At 42.8% G+C, this 20,053-nt stretch overlaps 1 protein-coding gene across 1 annotated transcript in view; it reads left to right on the plus strand.

The window, feature by feature from the left end:
• Positions 1–1,016: 1,016 nt before the first annotated feature.
• Positions 1,017–20,053, plus strand: part of ADORA3 (adenosine A3 receptor) — a 31,055-nt gene continuing 12,018 nt past the window's right edge. The window contains exon 1 of the mRNA XM_073557277.1: positions 1,017–1,686. Within this exon, the coding sequence (XP_073413378.1) occupies positions 1,337–1,686 (350 nt within the window). The 5' untranslated portion in view covers positions 1,017–1,336. The remainder of the gene's footprint in view (positions 1,687–20,053) is intronic.

The raw sequence follows: 20,053 nt of genomic DNA on the forward strand, positions 1-20,053 counted from the left end.
GTCATTGCAGATATGCTATGAGTGCCGTCCCGTAGCCGGCGTTCATAGCAGATGACAATTTCTAGCGCTGCTATGTGTAGCACAAGCGATTAGAAGATCGCAGCTTCAAGTCTCCTAAGGAAACTATTGAACCAAGTAAACAGAAAAAAAATGTTTTTAAAAATATAAAAAATATAAAAGTTCAAATAACCCCTTTTTGCCCCATTTAAAATAAAACAATAATAAAGAAAACACATGTTTGATATAGCTGCATTCAGAACAGCCAGTCTATCAAAATATAAAAAGAATTAATCTGCTCATCAAAAGAAGAATAGGCATAGCAGATGAGCGTGTTATAGGAACGTGTGCTGAAATTTGACAGCACATGGACCAATGTTATTTAGTAGAGGTGCTCAGCTGACAGTTTTTTCACATGGACCAAATGTCCAGTTGAAAAAAATCGCAACACGTAATATTCTGTTTTGTATTTGGCATGAGACTAGCCATTGAAGTCTATAGGTGTGTAAAAAATTGGATCGCATATGGATGATCTGTATTGCATCTGACTGTTAAAGATATATTGCATTCTGTAACAGTCAGATGCAATGCAGATGATCCGTATGGGATCCAATTATTTTACACACCATAGACTTCTGCAAACTGTTGTTGATCAGGTACATTTTAAACAGTTGATCTATGAACACAGATGCCCTATGGGTGTCATACAGATGTAACAAATGGACATACGGATGGCACATGGAAGGTATACGGATAATATGTATGAAAGTTGTCAGATTTTTCGGCATGAAAATAATACGGTTTTCCATGCACTGAAGAGGGAATGTTTGTTTTTGTATATTTATTAATCCTTTGACACACAAACTTTGCCAACTCTGGATGCTACTATTCCTTTAATTATTTTTTCTTGAAAAGGGAAACACTTGCTTCCGTTAGGGCAACTTCTCTAAAGCTGTAGAGGTATAGAAAACCATAGAAAACAAGTGTGATTTCCCTAAAGCTTCCTTAGTACAACTAGCTGCTGCACCTGATTGTAGCATCCTGCAGGTTCTTTACATTTCAAAGCACAGCATTGACTTCCTTTGAGAAAACAAGGAATGACAGCAGGATTTACCCTTTGATTCCTATCTATGTGGAGGAACTGCCATCCCTACAGGAGGTTTTTTTTTTCCGTCTTTGAAACAAGAAAACAAAAGCAAGATTTATTTTTGACAAGTCAGCGCAATGGAACAATAAGCAGGTTTCCTACGCATCAAACCCCGTTACAGTGATTACCTCCTTTCTTCTTTGAATGTATGCTGTGGAATCTCTTTAGCAACTTTTTACATTATCACTGGACATGGCAAATGCAACAACATATTTAGACCCCTACAGCCAGGCATACATTGCCATAGAGACTGTGATTGGAATATCAGCTGTTTTGGGTAATATCTTGGTCATCTGGGCAGTGAAAGTAAACAGAAGCCTACAGAATACAACTTTTTTCTTCATTGTGTCTCTTGCATTTGCAGACCTTGCTGTTGGCATCCTGGTTATGCCCCTCGCTATTGTAATAAGCTTGGGTAAAGAATTTCATTTCTACTCCTGTTTATTTATGTGCTGTTTAATGATTATTTTGACCAATGCCTCCATCTTGTCCCTGCTCGCAATATCCATTGATAGATACTTGAGAGTTAAAATACCCACAAGGTAAGGCCCACGATCACTGTATAATTTTATTTCTATCCTTTACCTATAGTTGTCTATACTTTGTTTTTTTATGAGAACTGTATTTGTTGCTATGTGCATGCTGCATTACCAATCTTGTATAGAGAATCACTGATATGTTCATTATCTCTCCCCTTGTCAGATCTCTATGCTATCAGAATATAAGAAAAAATGTAGCTATTGCTATACTAAAACTATGCGAAATGGCTAAATTTCACATACAACATTATTTTCAGATCATTATTACAGAGCATAGAAAATACCACCATGCATGGTATGGTAAGTGTGTTAAAAGTATAAATCGCACACCCTTGCATATATGCCACATAGCCATCTCATGTTTATAGTGTGTGCCTCACAACCCCGACGCACGTTTCAAGTGGGCTTACTCTGGGACTTGAGATCCTTGCTATTTAATGCTATGATGGCTATGTTGCATATGTATGGGGTGTGCAAAATACAGTTGTGCCATACTTATTTATCATACCATGCATGGTAGTATTTTCTGTGCCGCCCTTTGCAATATGGACATTTTATCTATTATGTAGGGATGATTATTTTTATTACTATATACATATTGAAGATAAGTTAACACCTTATAGACTTATTCCCTATACCCTGTATTTTTCTGGTGATTTATAGTACCACAGTACCTTTTACTGCCACATTCCTTCTCTGCTGTGTGTATCCCTCTTTTTGAGCCTTCACTGAGAACCTCATTTTCTATTTGTTATTATATATATATATATATTATTATTATAGATCATCTTCGCATGTTTGTTGCAATTATTTTGCAATTTTAAATGTTTTCATTAAAAATTCACATTTTGTTATTTGGAGCTTGTGCCTTCATAATTTTGTAGGCATTATATATTTTCAGGAGTCCTCTCTCTTTTTTATATAGTTTTGATCCAGATATACCTTCCTTTAAAAGTATGATCTGCATATAAGGCTGTAAGGATATTTGTTTCCAACAAGCAGTGGTAGTATTTTTGAATGATTATTCTGAAGATTTTGGTTTATTTCTGTGGCAAGCACATGGAATTCTTCAAGCATCTTAAAGTCACATGTGGCAAATTTGCCAAAGAAATTTCTGAAGCTATGCGGATAATATGAATAATGCTATATGCAAAAAAAAGGAGAGATAGGGAGAAATACCATTAGGTTATAAAAGAGAGGAGGAGACATATATCTCTGGGATCACCTTGTAAGCAATGTGAAAAAGCTTGTCACAATTCTGTATTTGCTGACTGCTTCCTTCCTTTTTATTTTGATCTCACTCGATATGGGTCCTGTAGGTACAGCAGATGACGCCAATAGTAGAAGAATGAGGTCCTATCATGCTTCTTAGGGCTCAAACTTACTTGCCAGAGACTCGCACGATTCTTGTGCGAGTCTCTCGCATGAAAACCTGGCACTGCCGCCGGCACTCGGACCGGAGCGTGCGGCGGAATAGAAATACATGTAGCTGCATGCTCCGGTCTGAGTGCCGGCGGCAGTGCCAGGTTTTCATGCAAGAGACTCGCATGAAAATCGTGCGAGTCTCTCGCAAGTGAGTATGAGCCGTTACCTGAAGACTTTGGTTCAAAGCAAAAAACGTATTTGTTTTAGCACTTTTAATTCCTTAGATTTTAGTGGCTGTGTTTGTTTTCTAGTAAATAAGCTAATTTAAGAAAAGAATCAAGCTCGACAAATTCTAGCGTCTGATTGAACCTCACTCTTCTACTATTGGAATTCAATTATACGAGCAAGAAATACATTTGCTTGTCACCAAATGATCCCATATCAGATAACTGGTTTCAAAAGGTCCAGTAGAACATAATCCTCTTAAGAGCCGACTTTGGTGCATTGTTTCCTAGTATTTTCTAATTTTTATCATTTGTTTTATAATCATATTAGACAGTATTGATTCATAGGTTCTATATGAATGGAATAATTTCCTATGGTGGATTTAAGCAACGAAAGTCCAGTTTTACCCTTCAAGTAAGAGTGTTGTATCTCCTCCAGTCACCTCCACCTGTAGTAAAAATATTACAATTAAATACCAAAATAAAAATGAATAAAACAAAGCAATAAAAAGTTTCCTTGAACTTTTGAAAATACCATTTGGCCTAGCGTGCGCTAGAAGTGACCAATATTGCTAGGAGCTTCAAAGAAAAGGGGAAAAGTCATCATTTAATTGCAGAATGTAGAAAAAGATAGAATAGGCAAGCAATAATACTGAAATACAAAAGGTTAAGTAAGGGAAGATAAGAGACAGGAGAAATAGTGAAGTCCATAATAATCTAATATATAAAGCTCAAAGTGTGTATGCATGTATGTGTGTATGTATGTCCGGGATAGGCAATCGCACCGTCGCAGTTACAGCCACAAAATTTGGCACTGTCACACGTCTGGACCCCGAGAGCGTCCTAAGCTATGTTGTGAGGCGAAATTTTAACCCCGCGCGTTCCAAATCAAACAATTTTGCCCCTGTCTATATACTGGGGAAAAAGTGTGTGCGCGTCAAGCCCCGCCCCTCATTAAGATGTCATAATGCCCCTATTTGCATACTGGGGAAAGTGTGTGCGTATCAAGCCCCGCCCCTCATTATGATGTCACAATGGTTGCCATGGCGACGCTGATGTCATCATAGGTTGCAAGCCCTGCCGCCGCTCATTATGATGTCATAATGGTTGACTATGGGATGGAGGATGTGTGATGGGTATATGGGCACTGGACTATGGGATGGAGGATATGTATGACGGGTATATGGGCACGGGCCTATGGGATGGTGGATATGTATGATGGGTATATGGGCACGGGACTATGGGATGGAGGATGTGTGATGGGTATATGGGCACTGGACTATGGGATGGAGGATATGTATGACGGGTATATGGGCACGGGCCTATGGGATGGAGGATGTGTGATGGGTATATGGGCACGGGACTATGGGATGGAGGATAATTATAATTTGCTATAACTAACCACAGTTAGTTACTATGCCCGGGCAGCGCCGGGCTCTTCAGCTAGTAACTGATAAAAATGACTGCACATTTTGTGTGTGTGCTGCCCAGTCTGCAATAGACTGCACACAGCAGCCTCAATCACTAGTGAGAGAGGTGATGGTAGGTTACCCTCATGATACAACTATAAGTAAGCTTTAATACTTGACAGATAATATTAGAGCTTCATAGTATGGTAGTATGTAAGATTGAAAAGACAGTGTAATCTATAATCCTAACTTGCTGATCCAGCGGAAAGCAAAAACTCCATGATACAGATGTGCACACAATGTTTTTTCAGTTGGATTCTGTCTCATGTCTGCCTGAAAAAGTGCTGCAAAAGTGCAGCCAAAAATGAACAAAGGGCACAGCAATGTCAAAACCACACTTCTTTTAACCGCTTCAGGGTTTGAAAATCTTGAAGCGGTTCAAAAGAGCCAAAATACATTTTTGGGCTGCTTCCCCAAATGAAGCCGCTCATAGCAAAAAGACATAGGAAATGCAAAAATGAAGGCAAATGTGCTTCAGGAAAACAGCTGTCAGCACTAAAGCCCTTTCACCTTCTACTGGTGTCTAAAAGACCCTGTGTACACATACCCTACTTACCCTATATTAGGGGAAAAATATTTCTCAACTCCAAACAGGGCTGCTACCAGAAATTTCAGGACCCCATACTGGCAAACTTTTTTGGCCCCTTGAGACTCTACGCCCCTCAAACCTTCCACAGTCTTACTGTCCACTCTAGGGATAAACTCCACTTCGGCAATACGTCTTCACCAATCACATATTAAGGCCGGGATCACACACAGCGAGATACGGCCGAGTCTCGCAGGTTAAAACCAAGCTCTGGCACTGGCACTCCGGAGCGGAGTGTGCAGCTCCATGTATTGCTGTGCGGCTGCACGCTCCGCTCCAGAGTGCCGGTGCCAGAGCTTGGTTTTAACCTGCGAGACTCGGCTGTATCTCGCTGTGTGTGATCCCGGCCTAACAGTTCCAATCAAACACCAGATCACATACATAGCCAGCAGCTTTTCTTCTGGCCAAAAGATTTTTAAATCTGTTTGCACAACAAGGTAGACTCTTTTTTCAGGGCCTTACTCTGCTCCAGACCTGGGCAAAGTACGGCCTGTGGGCCACATCCGGCCCTCTGGCTGTTCCAGTCCAGCCCTCGGACCGAGACAACCGAGTGGCTGAAAACAGTAGCCCACGGGCTGCACCATACCCACCCTCTCTTCTCAAAAAGCCTGCCCATTTGTCTCAAAAAGCCCACCTGCACGCTTGTTGTCTCTGCCCACCCACTTCTCTCCGCCCGCCTGCTTGGTTGCTGTCTTCGCAGTCACTCTCCATCCACGCCGACCACATTGGTGGAGGATCTGCTTCCGGCCACTTCCTCAACCAATCAGCATGTGAAACAGCTGACGCTATGATGTCATGTCATCGCGTCAGCTGTGTACTGTGGAGAGTCAGCGCATTGGAGGCAGACGCAGAGCAGAGCACCATGGCAATGAGAGAAAGGTGAGTATGTGGTGGTTTTCTTTTTATTTATTTATATGTATGGGATGTTTGGCTGCATATGGGTAGGCTATATGAGTCTTATCATAGACATGGGGAGGCTATATGTGTCTTATCATGGACATGGGGATGCTATATGGGTCTTTTCATGGACATGGGTAGGCTATATGGGTCTTATCATAGACTTGGGGAGGCTACATGGGTCTTATCATGGACAGGGGGAGGCTATATGAGTCTTATTGCTGTATGTGGAGTCGGGAAGAATTTTTTTCCCCAATGTGGAGCTTAGTGTTTGCCACATGGTTTTTTTTTGCCTTCCTCTGGATCACCATGATAGACTATGGGTTGAACTAGATGGACTTAAAGTCTTCCTTCAACCTTAAAAAGTATGTTACTATGTTATCATGGACATGGGGAGGCTACATGATTCTTATCATGGACATGGGGAGGCTATGTGGATCTTGACATAGGGAGGTTATGGGGGTCTTAATATGAACAGGGGTAGGTTATGGGGGGCTTAACATTAACATGGGGAGGCTGTTTGGGGCTCATATGGTGACCATGAGGAGGCTGTGTGAGCATCATATGCTGGTCATGGGGAGGCTGTGTGGGCCTCAGATGCTGGCCCTGGGGAGGCTGTGTGGGCCTCAGATGCTGGCCCTGAGGAGGCTGTGTGGGCCTCAGATTCTGGCCCTGGGGAGGCTGTGTGGGCCTCAGATGCTAACATGGGGAGGCCGTGTGGGCCTCAGATGCTGGACATGGGAAGGCATTGTGGGCCTCAGGTGCTGGACATGGGGAGGCTGTGTGAGTCTCATACGATATATTAAAGGGGCTGTATTCGGGTTCAAATGGTATATAGGGGGATGTTCGCATACTTAATTCTGCTCAATATTAAGTGATATAATTATCCCCTTCCCGACCTTTGACACCACGTAGGCATCATGAAAGTCTGTGCCAATCTGACCCATGACGCCTATGTGCCGTCATGAATTGATTGCTTTCCTGTAGGTCGGGTGACCGGGGTCACTGAAAGGTCACCCAACCCACAGGTACAGCACCCTTTGTACTTCACCCCGGGGGGGTTGGCTTAGCCCCCCGTGGCTATGATCGCTTTGATTGGCTGTTAAATGTGAAACAGCCAATCAGAGCGATTGGAATATTTCACCAATCAAATTTGGTGAAATATTACAATCCAGACATGGCCGATGCTACAATATCATCGGTCATGGCTAAAGACCTCGATCTGACCCCCCCACCGTCAGTATTTGTTCCCCCTCCTCTGCCCTATGCTCCCCCGCATTCCGATTCCCCCTCACCCCCCAGTACCTCCTATGTCCCTGTGGCCCTCCCGGTTTCTTCATGGGTGCTGCCATCTTCCAAAATGGCGGGCTCATGGGCAGTTTGCCCGCCGAATCTGCCGGTCGCAGATTCATTCATTCATTTCAGGTACATTTTGATCACTGTGATAAATCCTATCACAGTGATTAAAATAAAAAAAGTAAATAAACCCCCCGTTTATCACCCCCATAGGTAGGGACAAATAATAAACTAAAGAAAATACTTTTATTTTTATTTTTCCATTAAGGTTAGGGGTAGAATTAGGGTTAGGGTTGGAATTAGGGTTAATATTAGGGTTAGGGGTGAGTTGGGGTTGGGATTAGGGTTAGAGTTGGGATTAAGGTTAGGGGTGTGTTGGGGTTAGGGCTGAGTTAGAATTGAGGGGTTTCCACTATTTAGGCAAATCAGGGGTCTCCAAATGCAACATGGCGCCACCATTGATTCCAGACAATTTTGCGTTCAAAAAGTCAAACTATGCTCCCTCTATTCCGAGCCCAGACGTATGCCCAAACAGTGGTTTACCCCAACATATGGGGTATCAGCGTACTCAGAAAAAATTGCACAAAAACTTTGCGGGTCTAATTTCTCCTGTTACCCTTGGAAAAATAAAAAATTGGAGGCTAAAAAAAAATATTTTTGTGGAAAAAAAAACTTTTTTATTTTCACTGCTCTGCGTTATAAACTTCTGTGAAGCACTTGGGGATTCAAAGTGCTCACCACACATCTAGATAAGTTCCTTGGGGGGGTCTAGTTTCCAAAAGAGGGTCACTTGTGGGGGGTTTCTACTGTTTAGGCACATTAGGGGCTCTGCAAACGTAATATGATGCCCGCAGACCATTCCATGAAGTCGGCATTTCACAATCACTACTTCCCTTCTGAGCCCCGACATGTGCCCAAACAGTGGTTTTTCCCCACATATGGGATACCAGCATGCTCAGGACAAACTGGACAACAACTTTTGTGGTACAATTTGTCCTGTTACCCTTGTGAAAATAAAAAATTGCGGGCTAAAAAATCATTTTTTTGATGAAAAGAAATGATTTTTTTTTTTTCTAGGATCTGCGTTTTAAACTTCTGTAAAGCACTTGGGGGTTCAAAGTGCTCACAACACAACTAGATAAGTTCCTTGGGAGAAAACAAAAAACAAGGCACAAAACACAAATATCCTAAAATAAAAAAAATAAACTGCAAAAAATGCATGAAGGTAATAATAATAAGGGTATGTAGTAAACATAATTTTGACCAAAAAAATGTACAAGCCATCCCGCCACGTCAAGGCAACCCTTGTGGGACAGTCCCAACTCCTGTATTAAAACCTTTCCACTTGTCAAGTGACATAAATGTGAACAAGGACCAAGGGACTGAACCACCAGTAAAAGAATAGGCCAGACAGGATGGATTTCCCAGCTCAGAAACAGTGCGGTCACACCCTTATATGGACAGGATGCACATTGAACTGAATAAAAAACTGGGGTCTGAGCTGAAAAAGTAAGTTAATGTGTATGCAGAATGTAAATGCATATTAACACATGACCATTACACAGAGAAAACCAAAACCAGGCACAAAACACAAATATCCTAAAATAAAAAAATAAATAAAAAAAAAATAAAAAAAAAAATGCATGAAGGTAATAATAATAATAAGGGTATTTAGTAAACATAATTTTGAAAAAAAAAAGTACAAGCCATCCTGCCACGTCAAGGCAACCCTTGTGGGACAGTCCTAACTCTCGTATTAAAACCTTTCCACTTGTCAAGTGACGTAAATGTGAACAAGGATCGAGGGACTGAACCACCAGTAAAAGCATAGGCCAGACAGTATGGATTTCCCAGCTCAGAAACAGGGCGGTCACACTCTTATATGCACAGGATGCACATTGAAGTGAATAAAAAACTGGGGTCTGAGCCGAAAAAGTAAGTTAATGTGTATGCAGAATCTAAATGCATATTAACACACGACCATTACACAGAGAAAACCAAAAGCAAGGCACAAAACAGAAATATCCTAAAATAAAAAAAAAATAAACTGCAAAAAATGCATGAAGGTAATAATAATAATAAGGTAATTTAGTAAACATAATTTTGATCAAAAAAATGTACAAGAGATCCCGCCACTTCAAGGCAACCCTTGTGGGACAGTCCTAACTCTTGTATTAAAACCTTTCCACTTGTCAAGTGACGTAAAGGTGAAGAATGATTGAGGGCCTTTTTTTTTATTAAGTTCCTTGGGAGGTCTACTTTCCAAAATGGGGTCACTTGTGGGGGTTTTCTACTGTTTAGGCACATCAGGGGCTCTGCAAAAGTAACATGACGCCCGCAGACCATCCCATGAAGTCGGCGCTTCAAAACGTCACTACTTCCCTTTCGAGCCCCGTCGTGTGCCCGAACAGTGGTTCACCCCCACATATGGGGTACCAGCGTACTCAATACAAACTGGACAACAACTTTTGGGGTCCAATTTCTCTTGTTACCCTTGTGAAAATAAAAAATTGCGGGTTAAAAAAATCATTTTTTGAGAAAAAAAAATTACTTTTTATTTTCACGGCTCTGCGTTATAAACTTCTGTGAAGCACTTGGGGGTTCAGAGTGCTCACCACACATCTAGATAAGTTCCTTGGGAGGTCTACCTTCCAAAATGGGGTCACTTGTGGGGGAGCTTCAATGTTTAGGCACACAGGGGCGCTCCATATGCGACATGGTGTCCGCTAACGATTGGAGCTATTTTTCCATTCAAAAAGTCAAATGGCGCTCCTTCCCTTCCGAGTCCTGCCGTGCGCTCAAACAGTGGTTTATGACTACATATGAGGTATTGGTGTACTCAGGAGGAGTTGCCCAACAAATTTTAGGATCCATTTTATCCTGTTGCCCATGTGAAAATGAAAAGATTGAGGCTAAAAAAATTTTTTGTGAAAAAAAGTACTTTTTAATTTTTACGGATCAATTTGTGACGCACCTGGGGGTTCAAAGTGCTCACTATGCATCTAGATAAGTTCCTTAGGGGGTCTAGTTTCCAAAATGGGGTTATTTGTGTGGGAGCTCCAAAGTTTAGGCACACAGGGGCTCTCCAAACACGACATGGTGTCCGCTAACGATTGGAGCTAATTTTCCATTCAAAAAGTCAAAAGGCACTCCTTCCCTTCCGAGCCCTGCTGTGCGCCCAAACAGTGGTTCCCCTCAAATATTGGGTTTCAGTGTACTCAGGACAAATTGGACAACAACTTTTGGGGTCCACTACTCATTTTACCCTTGGGAAAATAAAAAAATTGTTGCTAAAAGATAATTTTTGTGGCTAAAAAGTTAAATGTTCATTTTTTCTTTCCATGTTGCTTCTGCTGCTGTGAAACACCTGAAGAGTTAATAAACTTCTTGAATATGGTTTTGATCAGGTTGAGGGGTGCAGTTTTTAGAATGGTGTCACTTTGGGGTATTTTCTGCCATATAGCCCCTCAAACTGACTTCAAATGTGATGTGGTCCCTAAAACATGGTTTTGTTAATTTTGTTGTAAAAATAAGAAATTACTGGTCAACTTTTAACCCTTATAACTTCCTAACAAAAAAAAATTTTGTTTCCAAAATTGTGCTGATGTAAAGTAGACATGTGGAAAATGTTATTTATTAACTATTTTGTGTAACATTACTCTCTGGTTTAACATAATAAAAATTAAAAATTTGAAAATTGCGAACTTTTCCAAATTTTCACCAAATTTCCGATTTTTTTCACAAATAAACACAAAAATTAATGACCTAAATTTACCACTAACATGAAGCCCAATATGTCACTAAAAAAATCTCAGAATCACTAGAACCCGTTGAAGCATTCCTGAGTTATTACCTCATAAAGGGACACTGGTCAGAATTGCAAAAAAATGGCCAGGTCATTAAGGTCAAATTAGGCTGGGTCATGAAGGGGTTAATATTAATATAATTATTAATATAATTATAATTAATATATTGATATTAATATTGAATAGAATTAATTTCAGCCTATTGGTTCGGCCCTCCACTACAGTCATTGTCTCTCGTTTGGCCCCTCGAGAAAATTACAGTATATACTCGTGTATAAGCTGAGATTTTCAACCCATTTTTTTGGGCTGAAAGTCCCCCTCTCGGCGTAAACACAGGTCATATATCTGGGGGTCGGCGGGGGAGCAAGGGTGTCAGATCATACTTACCTGTCCTGCCGCGGTCTCTGCAGCCTCGTGTCTCCACTGTCTCCCTTCCTGTCTTCAGCGGTCACGTGGTACCGCTCATTACACTCATGAATATGCGCATATTCATGAGTGTAATGAACGGTACCACGTGACCGCTGAAGACAGGAAGGGAGACAGTGGAGAAGCGAGGATGCAGAGACTGCGGCAGGTTGGGTGAGTATAGCGATATTCACCTGTCCCCCGGTCCATCGCTGCTCACCGCTGTCTCTGCTGCATCCTGTGTCAGTGACGTTAAGGCAGCAGGGGGCGCGGTGACATGGTTATTGCGTGCCACTCCTCTGCTGGCTGAACAGTCACTGACACAAGAAGCGTCAGACAGCGGCAATGGACCCAGTGTTAGGAATCTGGGTCATTCTATGCATATGCAGCAACCCAGATTCTCACATTTGTCTCCAGAGGCTGTCCTTTTTCCCTGCTACTGAGCATGCTCACGGGACAAGCTCTCACTGGAGTTCAGGAGTCAGGTGCTCAAGTCCTGGTCCTGATTTGATTGGTTATGCTCGGGGCTCTGGAGATTTCCGGCAGGTCCCGTACGCTATAAAAAGTGCGCATGGCCGCTATGCCATGCGCTAGTATCTTCTATACTTGCTGCTGTGTTTGGTGATGGATGCTTGGTCTGGTGGATGACTTATTATGAAACCCCTTCCCTCTGATATTACGTTTGTGTGAGTGATTGGGTCAGCCAGTATTGCGCTATTGCCAGCGCGCTCAAGCATCCTCTATTGCAGCAGCCTGCGCCCTGCATTGCGCCTGCTAACTTGCGCCTGCAGTCGTTTTGGCGTCCGCAGTTGCTCACGTCCAGTCACGGTAAGTCCTCTCGGCCGTAGTGATGTCTACAACTACTCCGATCTTTGGCTACCGTACGTGTGCCGCTGAGTGTCTGTGAACTTAATACAGACCCAGCGTTTTGTATTTGTGTTCATGTGTGCAGCTCTGTGAGTCTTAACAGAGTTTGCTTTTGTGCATCAGGTGCAGTTTTTCCCTGTGCACATTACCGTCCTTGTGCTCTGCCATTTTAGCAGCAGTTATCACACCTGCCGCACGGTGGACCCCGGGCGGCAAACACGCTTTATTTATATTTTTTTAAGCGTGTTCCGCCGCCGTAACACCCAGGAGAGGTGAGTATGGCTTTTTTTTGCAGCATATGGGGGCATATTCTATGGAGCAGCATATGGGGGCATAGTCTATGGGGCAGCATATGGGGGGCATAAACTATGGTGAAACATATGGGGACATAATCTATGGAGCAGCATATGGGGGCATAATCTATGGAGCAGCATATGAGGGCATATTCTATGGAGCAGCATATGGGGGCATAAACTATGGAGAAGCATAGGGGGCATAATCTATGGAGCAGCATATGGGGCATAATCTATGGAGCAGCATATGGGGGCATATTCTATGGAGCAGCATATGGGGGCATATTCTATGGGGCAGCATATGGGGGCATATTCTATGGGGCAGCATATGGGGGCATATTCTATGGAGCAGCATATGGGGGCATAAACTATGGAGCAGCATATGGGGGCATAGTCTATGGATTCCACCCTCGGCTTATACACGAGTCAATAAGTTTTCCCAGTTTTTTGTTGCAAAATTAGAGGGGTCAGGTTATACACGGGTCGGCTTATACACGAGTATATACGGTAATTGCCCACCCCTGCTCTACTCTTACCTATTAAAAATTTGTTAAAATATGCAATACTCTTTTTAGGTATATTTTTACTTATTTGTCTTTAAGGGAATGTGTCACATATATAATTTTTAAAATGACCAATAATACCACATACAAGGGACAAATACCATCACACCATGACCAGATTAGATATTACCAACACAAAATAACCGAATAATACCACATACAAGGAGAAAATGCCATCACACCATGGCCAGACCACATACCACCACCACATAGTGATCGAATAATACCATATACAAGGAACTTATATCACCACACCATGACCAGACCACATATTACCACCACATAGTGACCTTATAATACCACATACAAGGAACAAATGCTGTCACACCATGATCAGACCATATATTACCATCACATAGTGACCAAATAATATCACATACAAGGAACAAATATCGCCACACCATGACAGACCACATATTAACACCACAAAGTGACAGAAAAATACCACATACAAGGAACAAATACTGCCATATTATAACCAAACCACATATGAATACCATATAGTGCCGGAAAAATACCACATTCAAGGGACAAATACCACCACACCATGACCAGACCACATATTACCTCCACATAGTGACGAATAATACCACATACAAGGGACAAATGCCATCTCACCATAACCAGACCACATATCATCACCACATAGTGTCAGAATACCACATAGTGTCAGAATACCACATAGTGACCAAATAATACATACATGGAACAAGTACCGCCACACCATGACCAGACCACATATCACCACCACATAGTAACTGAAAATTCTACATACAAGGAACAAATACCACCACAACATGACAAGATCACACATTACCAAAACATAGTGACTGAATACTACAATAATGATCATTAATAAAAAAAACCACAATGCTAGTATTACCATAAGTGCCATTATACACTTCTGTATATAGTGTATAGTGGGCAGGTAATACAGAGATCACCGATGACATTATACACAGGAGATCTGTACATGGTGTACAGTGTATAATGTCAGTGTACAGGTAACTTAATGACTCACCAGTGACATTATACACTGCAGCTCTTTACATAGTTTCAGTGTATAGTTAATGCAAGGATCACCGGTGACATTATACACAGAAGCTCTGTATATGCTATATAGTGTATAGTGTAAATTGTAAAAGTAACACACTGACTTACCAGTGACATCTCTAGTTGAAGATGTTCATCTTTGCTTGTCTTCTTCATCCAGCATAGACTGCCATCACTTATTCCAGCCAGGACTCATCTCGTCAGATAATAACAGTTATCTAGAGCACATTCCCCATTTTTTTCACAACTTCTACACTATGCCAGATAAAGGAAAAAAGAGACAGTGTCACCCTGCGCAGTAGCAAGATCTCCCACCACCCACTGAAAACAGTATCTTTAAAAATAAAATGCATCACAGCAGTAATAATATCACTTAATTAGCCCCTACAGTGATAATGTCCTAAATCTGGCATCTTCCTGTAATAACATCCCCCATTCTGGCCCCCATGTGTCTCATTTCTGGCCCCATATGTCTCCATCCTGCTCCCATATGTCCTCTAATCATGGCCCTATGTGTCTCCATCCTGCCCCGATATGTCCTCCCATCCTGGGTCAATATGTCCTCCCATTCTGCATCTTATAGCCTCCCATCCTGCCCCCCCATATGTCTCTATCCTGCCACCCCATATGTCCTCTCATCCTGGCCACATGTCTACATCCTGCCCCCATATATCTCCATCCTGCCCCCACATATGTCTCCATCCGGCCCCCCATGTCTCCATCCCATCCCACATATGTCTCCATCCTTCCCCCATGTCTCCATTCTGCCTCATGTGTCCTCTGATCCTGGCCCCATATGTCTCAATCCTGCCTTCCCCATATGTCTCCATCCTGCCCCCATATGTATTCCCATCCTGGCCCCATATGTCTCCATCCTGACCCCATATATGTCTCCATTCTGTCCCCACATACAGGTGCTTCTCACAACATTAGAATTTCATCAAAAAGTTAATTTATTTCAGTTCTTCAATACAAAAGTGAAATTCATATATTGTATTGCATCATTACAAACAGAGTGATCTATTTCAAGTGTTTAATTATGTTAATGTTGATGATTATGGTAACAGCCAATGAAAACCCAAAAGTCATTGTCTCGGTAAATTAGAATATTTTATAACACCAGCTTGAAAAATGACTGGCCTTATGTAATGTATGTTCAGTAAATGCACTCAATACTAGGTCGGGGCTCCTTTTGCATCAATTACTGCATCAATGCTGCGTGGCATGTAGGCGATCAGCCTGTGGCACTGCTGAGGTGTTATGGAAGCCCGGGTTGCTTTTATAGCATCTTTTGGCTCATCTGCATTGTTGGGTCTGGTGTCTCTCATCTTCCTCTTGACAATACGCCATAGATTTTCTACAGGGTTAAGTTCAGGCGAATTTGCTGGCCAATTAAGCACAGTGACGCTGTTGCTTTTAAACCAGGTATTGATACTTTTGGCAGTATGGACTGGTGCCAAGTCCTGCTTGATAATGAAATTTCCATCTCCCCTCCTGCTCCCATATGTTCTTCCCTCCTGCTCCCATATGTTCTCCCCTCCTGGTCCCTTATGTCCTCCCATCCTGGCCCCATATGTCCTCCTATCCTGCCCCCCATTTGTCTACATCCTGCCACCCCATATGTCCTCCGATCCTGCCCCCTATGTCTCCATCTTGCCCCCATATGTCGCCATCCTTGCCCCCACATATGTCTCCATTCTGCCTGCCATATGTCCTACAGCCTGCCCCATGTCTCCATACCGCCCTCCATATGTCTCCATACTGTACCCATATGTCTCCATCCTGCCCCCACATATGTCTCCATCCTGCCCCCCATATGTCCTCCAATCTGCCCCTCATGTCTCTATACTGCTCTCCATATGTCTTCACCCTGCCCACATATGTCTTCTCATCCTGGCCCCATATGTCTCCATCCTGCCCCCATATGTCCTCCAATCTGCCCCTCATGTCTCCATACTGCCCTCCATATGTTTCCACCCTGCCCACATATATGTCTTCTCATCCTGACCGCTATATGTCTCCATCCTGCCCCCCATATGTCTCCCAATAGTCTGGATTTCAGTAGAAAAGAAAAAAAGGTTCTCCTTACCTAGCCATGGTCCAGTGGCATCCTCTTTCTCAACCATTTGATGCTCAGACATGTCAACGCATGAAAGTGACTTCATAAGCAGGCGACATGAGTGCCAATGTCAGCTGCCACCCTCTGATTGGCTGGCGGCTCATATTGCAGTTCAGGAAGCAGGTCCTGCATGGCAATAGATCTCAACTGAACGTACGTCTGAGGACCCACATTCAGTGACTGAGCGAGTGGCCAAATCTTGCCCCTGGGGCTTGGTGATGATAGGGGCCCGTACCGGGCCACCCCCCTGACTGGGACCCATAGGCCAAAAAGGGCAGTAATGCCCTGATGGTGGCCCAGAATGCAAATATGGAAATCAGAATAAAGTCCCGGATCAAGACTGACCTGTCTCAACACTTTCCTGCTTTTCCATGGGCACCATACTTTGATAAAAGATCCATTCTAGAAGCCTTTACATTGAAACTGGAAACTTGGGGTAAAAAATTAACTTTTGTTCATATGAAATAATATAATAGTAGTCAGTATTAGAAAAAAGGTACATTGCTTTCATATAGGAATCAGTAAGGGACATAAGAGTTGGACCACAACCAATCCAGCATTTATGGTACATTCTGTAATCATGCTTATTTATTTATAAAACTTTGTGTCAGGAACACTGCACTTGCTCACTGAGCCAGTGCGTGTGTCCTGAGTACAAAAACAGTGCTCAAAGATACCTGTGGAGCAGGGCAGCAGCGGAGACGATGCGTGCTTCAGACTATCAGGACCTGACAGTGACTTCCTTTTGTTTTTAACAAACCCCCCCAAATCCCTTTTTATTGCTTTTGGTCTCCATTGCAAGCTTCTCTTCATTACTGGCTTTAGCTTACCCTGCATTCCTTGCAGATAGCATTATATTCTTCCTTAGATACTACCCCCCTTCCTTTTAATATATATTTATTTTTTCCTTTTTAGCAAGTGTTTAAGTTCTGTGCTCATCCATCCTGGGCTCTTTAAATGTTTCCAATTCTTCCTTCTTTTTGGGACTGTTACTGACTGTGCAGTGAAAATTTCATTTAGCAAAATCGAGAGAGAGAGACAATTTTTTTTCAGACGCCAGAAGTGAGTTTAGGGTTAAATTTCCGACACAGTCATTTCTCCCGGGCATGCGCAATAGAAAATGCGGATCCGGCCGAGGAAAAAAACCTTTCATTGTCCGTCCTGTCCGCTCAGCGGACGGCAAAGTCTTGGCGGATCCATAAAAAAACGGATCCGTCAAGATCCGCTGTTAATACAAGTCAATGGGGAAAAAAACGCATCCGCCAAGAAAAATGGCGGATCCGTTTTTTTGCAAAACGGCGGATTTTGACTGATGGGGAAAAACGGATGTGTGAAACAGGCCTTAATCTATTAAAATCTGTCTGTATGAAGTCCAACTTTAAGATGTGATTCCTCCTAGGTCTTCATCCTCTTGCAATCCAAAATTTGAGGATAACATGATAGCTCCCTTTTAAATTCCCAGCCACCTTTACTTCCTCAACCATTTCCTCCTGGTTGGTAAAAATTAAGCCCAAGATGGCAGATCCTCATCTTATCTCTTCTTCTCCTAACTTTTGAAAGATAAAATTGTCAGAGAGAGAGGATAAGAATTTTCTGGACCCATTACTTTTGCCTGAGAGAGATCCCCAGCATTCTCTGGATAGATAAAATCTCCCACTATCAATATGTCATACTTTTTTGAGAACAAAGAAAAAAAAACAACAAACTTTTTCAAACTCTTATTCTATTAGATGTTGAACATTTGTAGTTTTGTAAGTTGCATCCTGTTGTGTTCTTGTGAAAATCCTAATTTATTGTAACTTCTTTGAAGATATGTATCATTTTTTACAAACATTTCCCTTTTCGTGTGTAAAAAGCAGGGTACAGAATAGGAGTTTGCAGTGGCCCGTAATGGATATTTCTTTAGGGATGCAGATCTCCACTTCTAGATTATTGTATTAGAATAGATAATGTGGCAGAGGTACTGTTGCTGCATTATGCAAAGTAATATTTAATTCTAATTAATGACAGTATTTAAAGGGAAGTTGCCAGTTTGTCAGAGTACCTTTGCATTCCCTTTAATAGGTGGTCTATCCAAACCAAAATATCCATAAATGAGCTGTAATAGCAAGTTTTATAATTTACTAGTTTAGCACAATTAGGACAGATGCCTGATCTTCCGGTAGTCGTTCTTTCCCATCCTGTTCAGGACATGTTAATACCTAGCTAGCCCCCGTCTCTATTACAGACACAGGATGCAAACACTAGGTGGTTGGTCTGGATATTGAGATATATATATATGTAGTGATGCAGTGACCCCTGTGACAGCTAGGGGGCGCTGTATGGGTCATGCACACAGGCATCTCCATTAGTGTAATGGAGAAAGGATGGATGGTAGATAACTGATATGTATCCCAGGGTGGGTGGCCCTGGGATAGAAGCTGAAATATATGGTAATCAGCAGAGGTAATGCTGAGTGTTTGTTACTATGTGTCAGGGAAAAGCTTCCAGGAGGCTTGGTGAGATGGGCAGGACCAGTCACCTACAAACCCACCCAGGCGCATGTGTCTGAATGCCCAAAGTATATATGTGTGTGTGTGTGTATGGATGTGTGAAAGAAGACCTGCAATGAGGTCATAGCCATGTGATCACTTGTGGGTGTGGCTACGGACCATAAAATGTGCCTGAGTTAGTTCACATGGGGAGAGAGTGTGTACCTGAGTGGTTCAGGGTGTAAGGTCCTAGAGGGTCAGTTGGGAGATTCTGCTAGAAGGATCGGATCCCTGGAGCACGTGCTGTGTCCTTGGACCTGGTGAGGCCGATGTGTTGGAAGTCCCTGGGAGTAGGGACGGATCCCTGAATAGCACCCGGTGAAGCGTGAGTGTTGGGAGTCCCTGGGAGTAGGGATGGATCCCTGAATAGCACCCGCTGAGGCCCTGGACCTGGTGAGGCTGGTGTGTTGGGAGTTCCTGGGAGTAGGGACGGATCCCTGAATAGCACTCGGACCGGCCACGTGTGTGAGCAGAGTCTGTGACTACCTGCATTTGGGGAAGCCACTATCTGGCTGTAGTTCTGGAACCGTGTGGCGGCCTAGTGAATAAGGCACTGTCCAGATCGGTGAGCCCAGTGCGGCCGCTTCCCCGGGAGAAAGAGAGGACTGACAGAGTCAGCATCTGGAGCCGGAGCTCCTGTGAGGTAACCCCGGACATGGGGATATAACTGTTGGTGCCTGTGATATTCTGTGGACATTAATGAAGTGAACGGCATGCGGTCACCCATGGTAACTGGGCAAAGAGGTCCAGCGTGTTTAGTGACTGCGAATTCAAGCCGTGTACTATTCAAAGTCTGGACTATGTGTGAGCCTGTGAAATATAACATGGCTTATGGTGAGGTTTATGATGGCACAATAAACTGCATTGGACTGTTTTAAGTGAAAGTGTTCCGGTGT

This window comes from Dendrobates tinctorius, unplaced genomic scaffold (genome assembly GCF_039654945.1).
Source record: "Dendrobates tinctorius isolate UK_male_01 unplaced genomic scaffold, ASM3965494v1 ptg000246l, whole genome shotgun sequence".
Taxonomy (NCBI): Eukaryota; Metazoa; Chordata; class Amphibia; order Anura; family Dendrobatidae; genus Dendrobates; species Dendrobates tinctorius.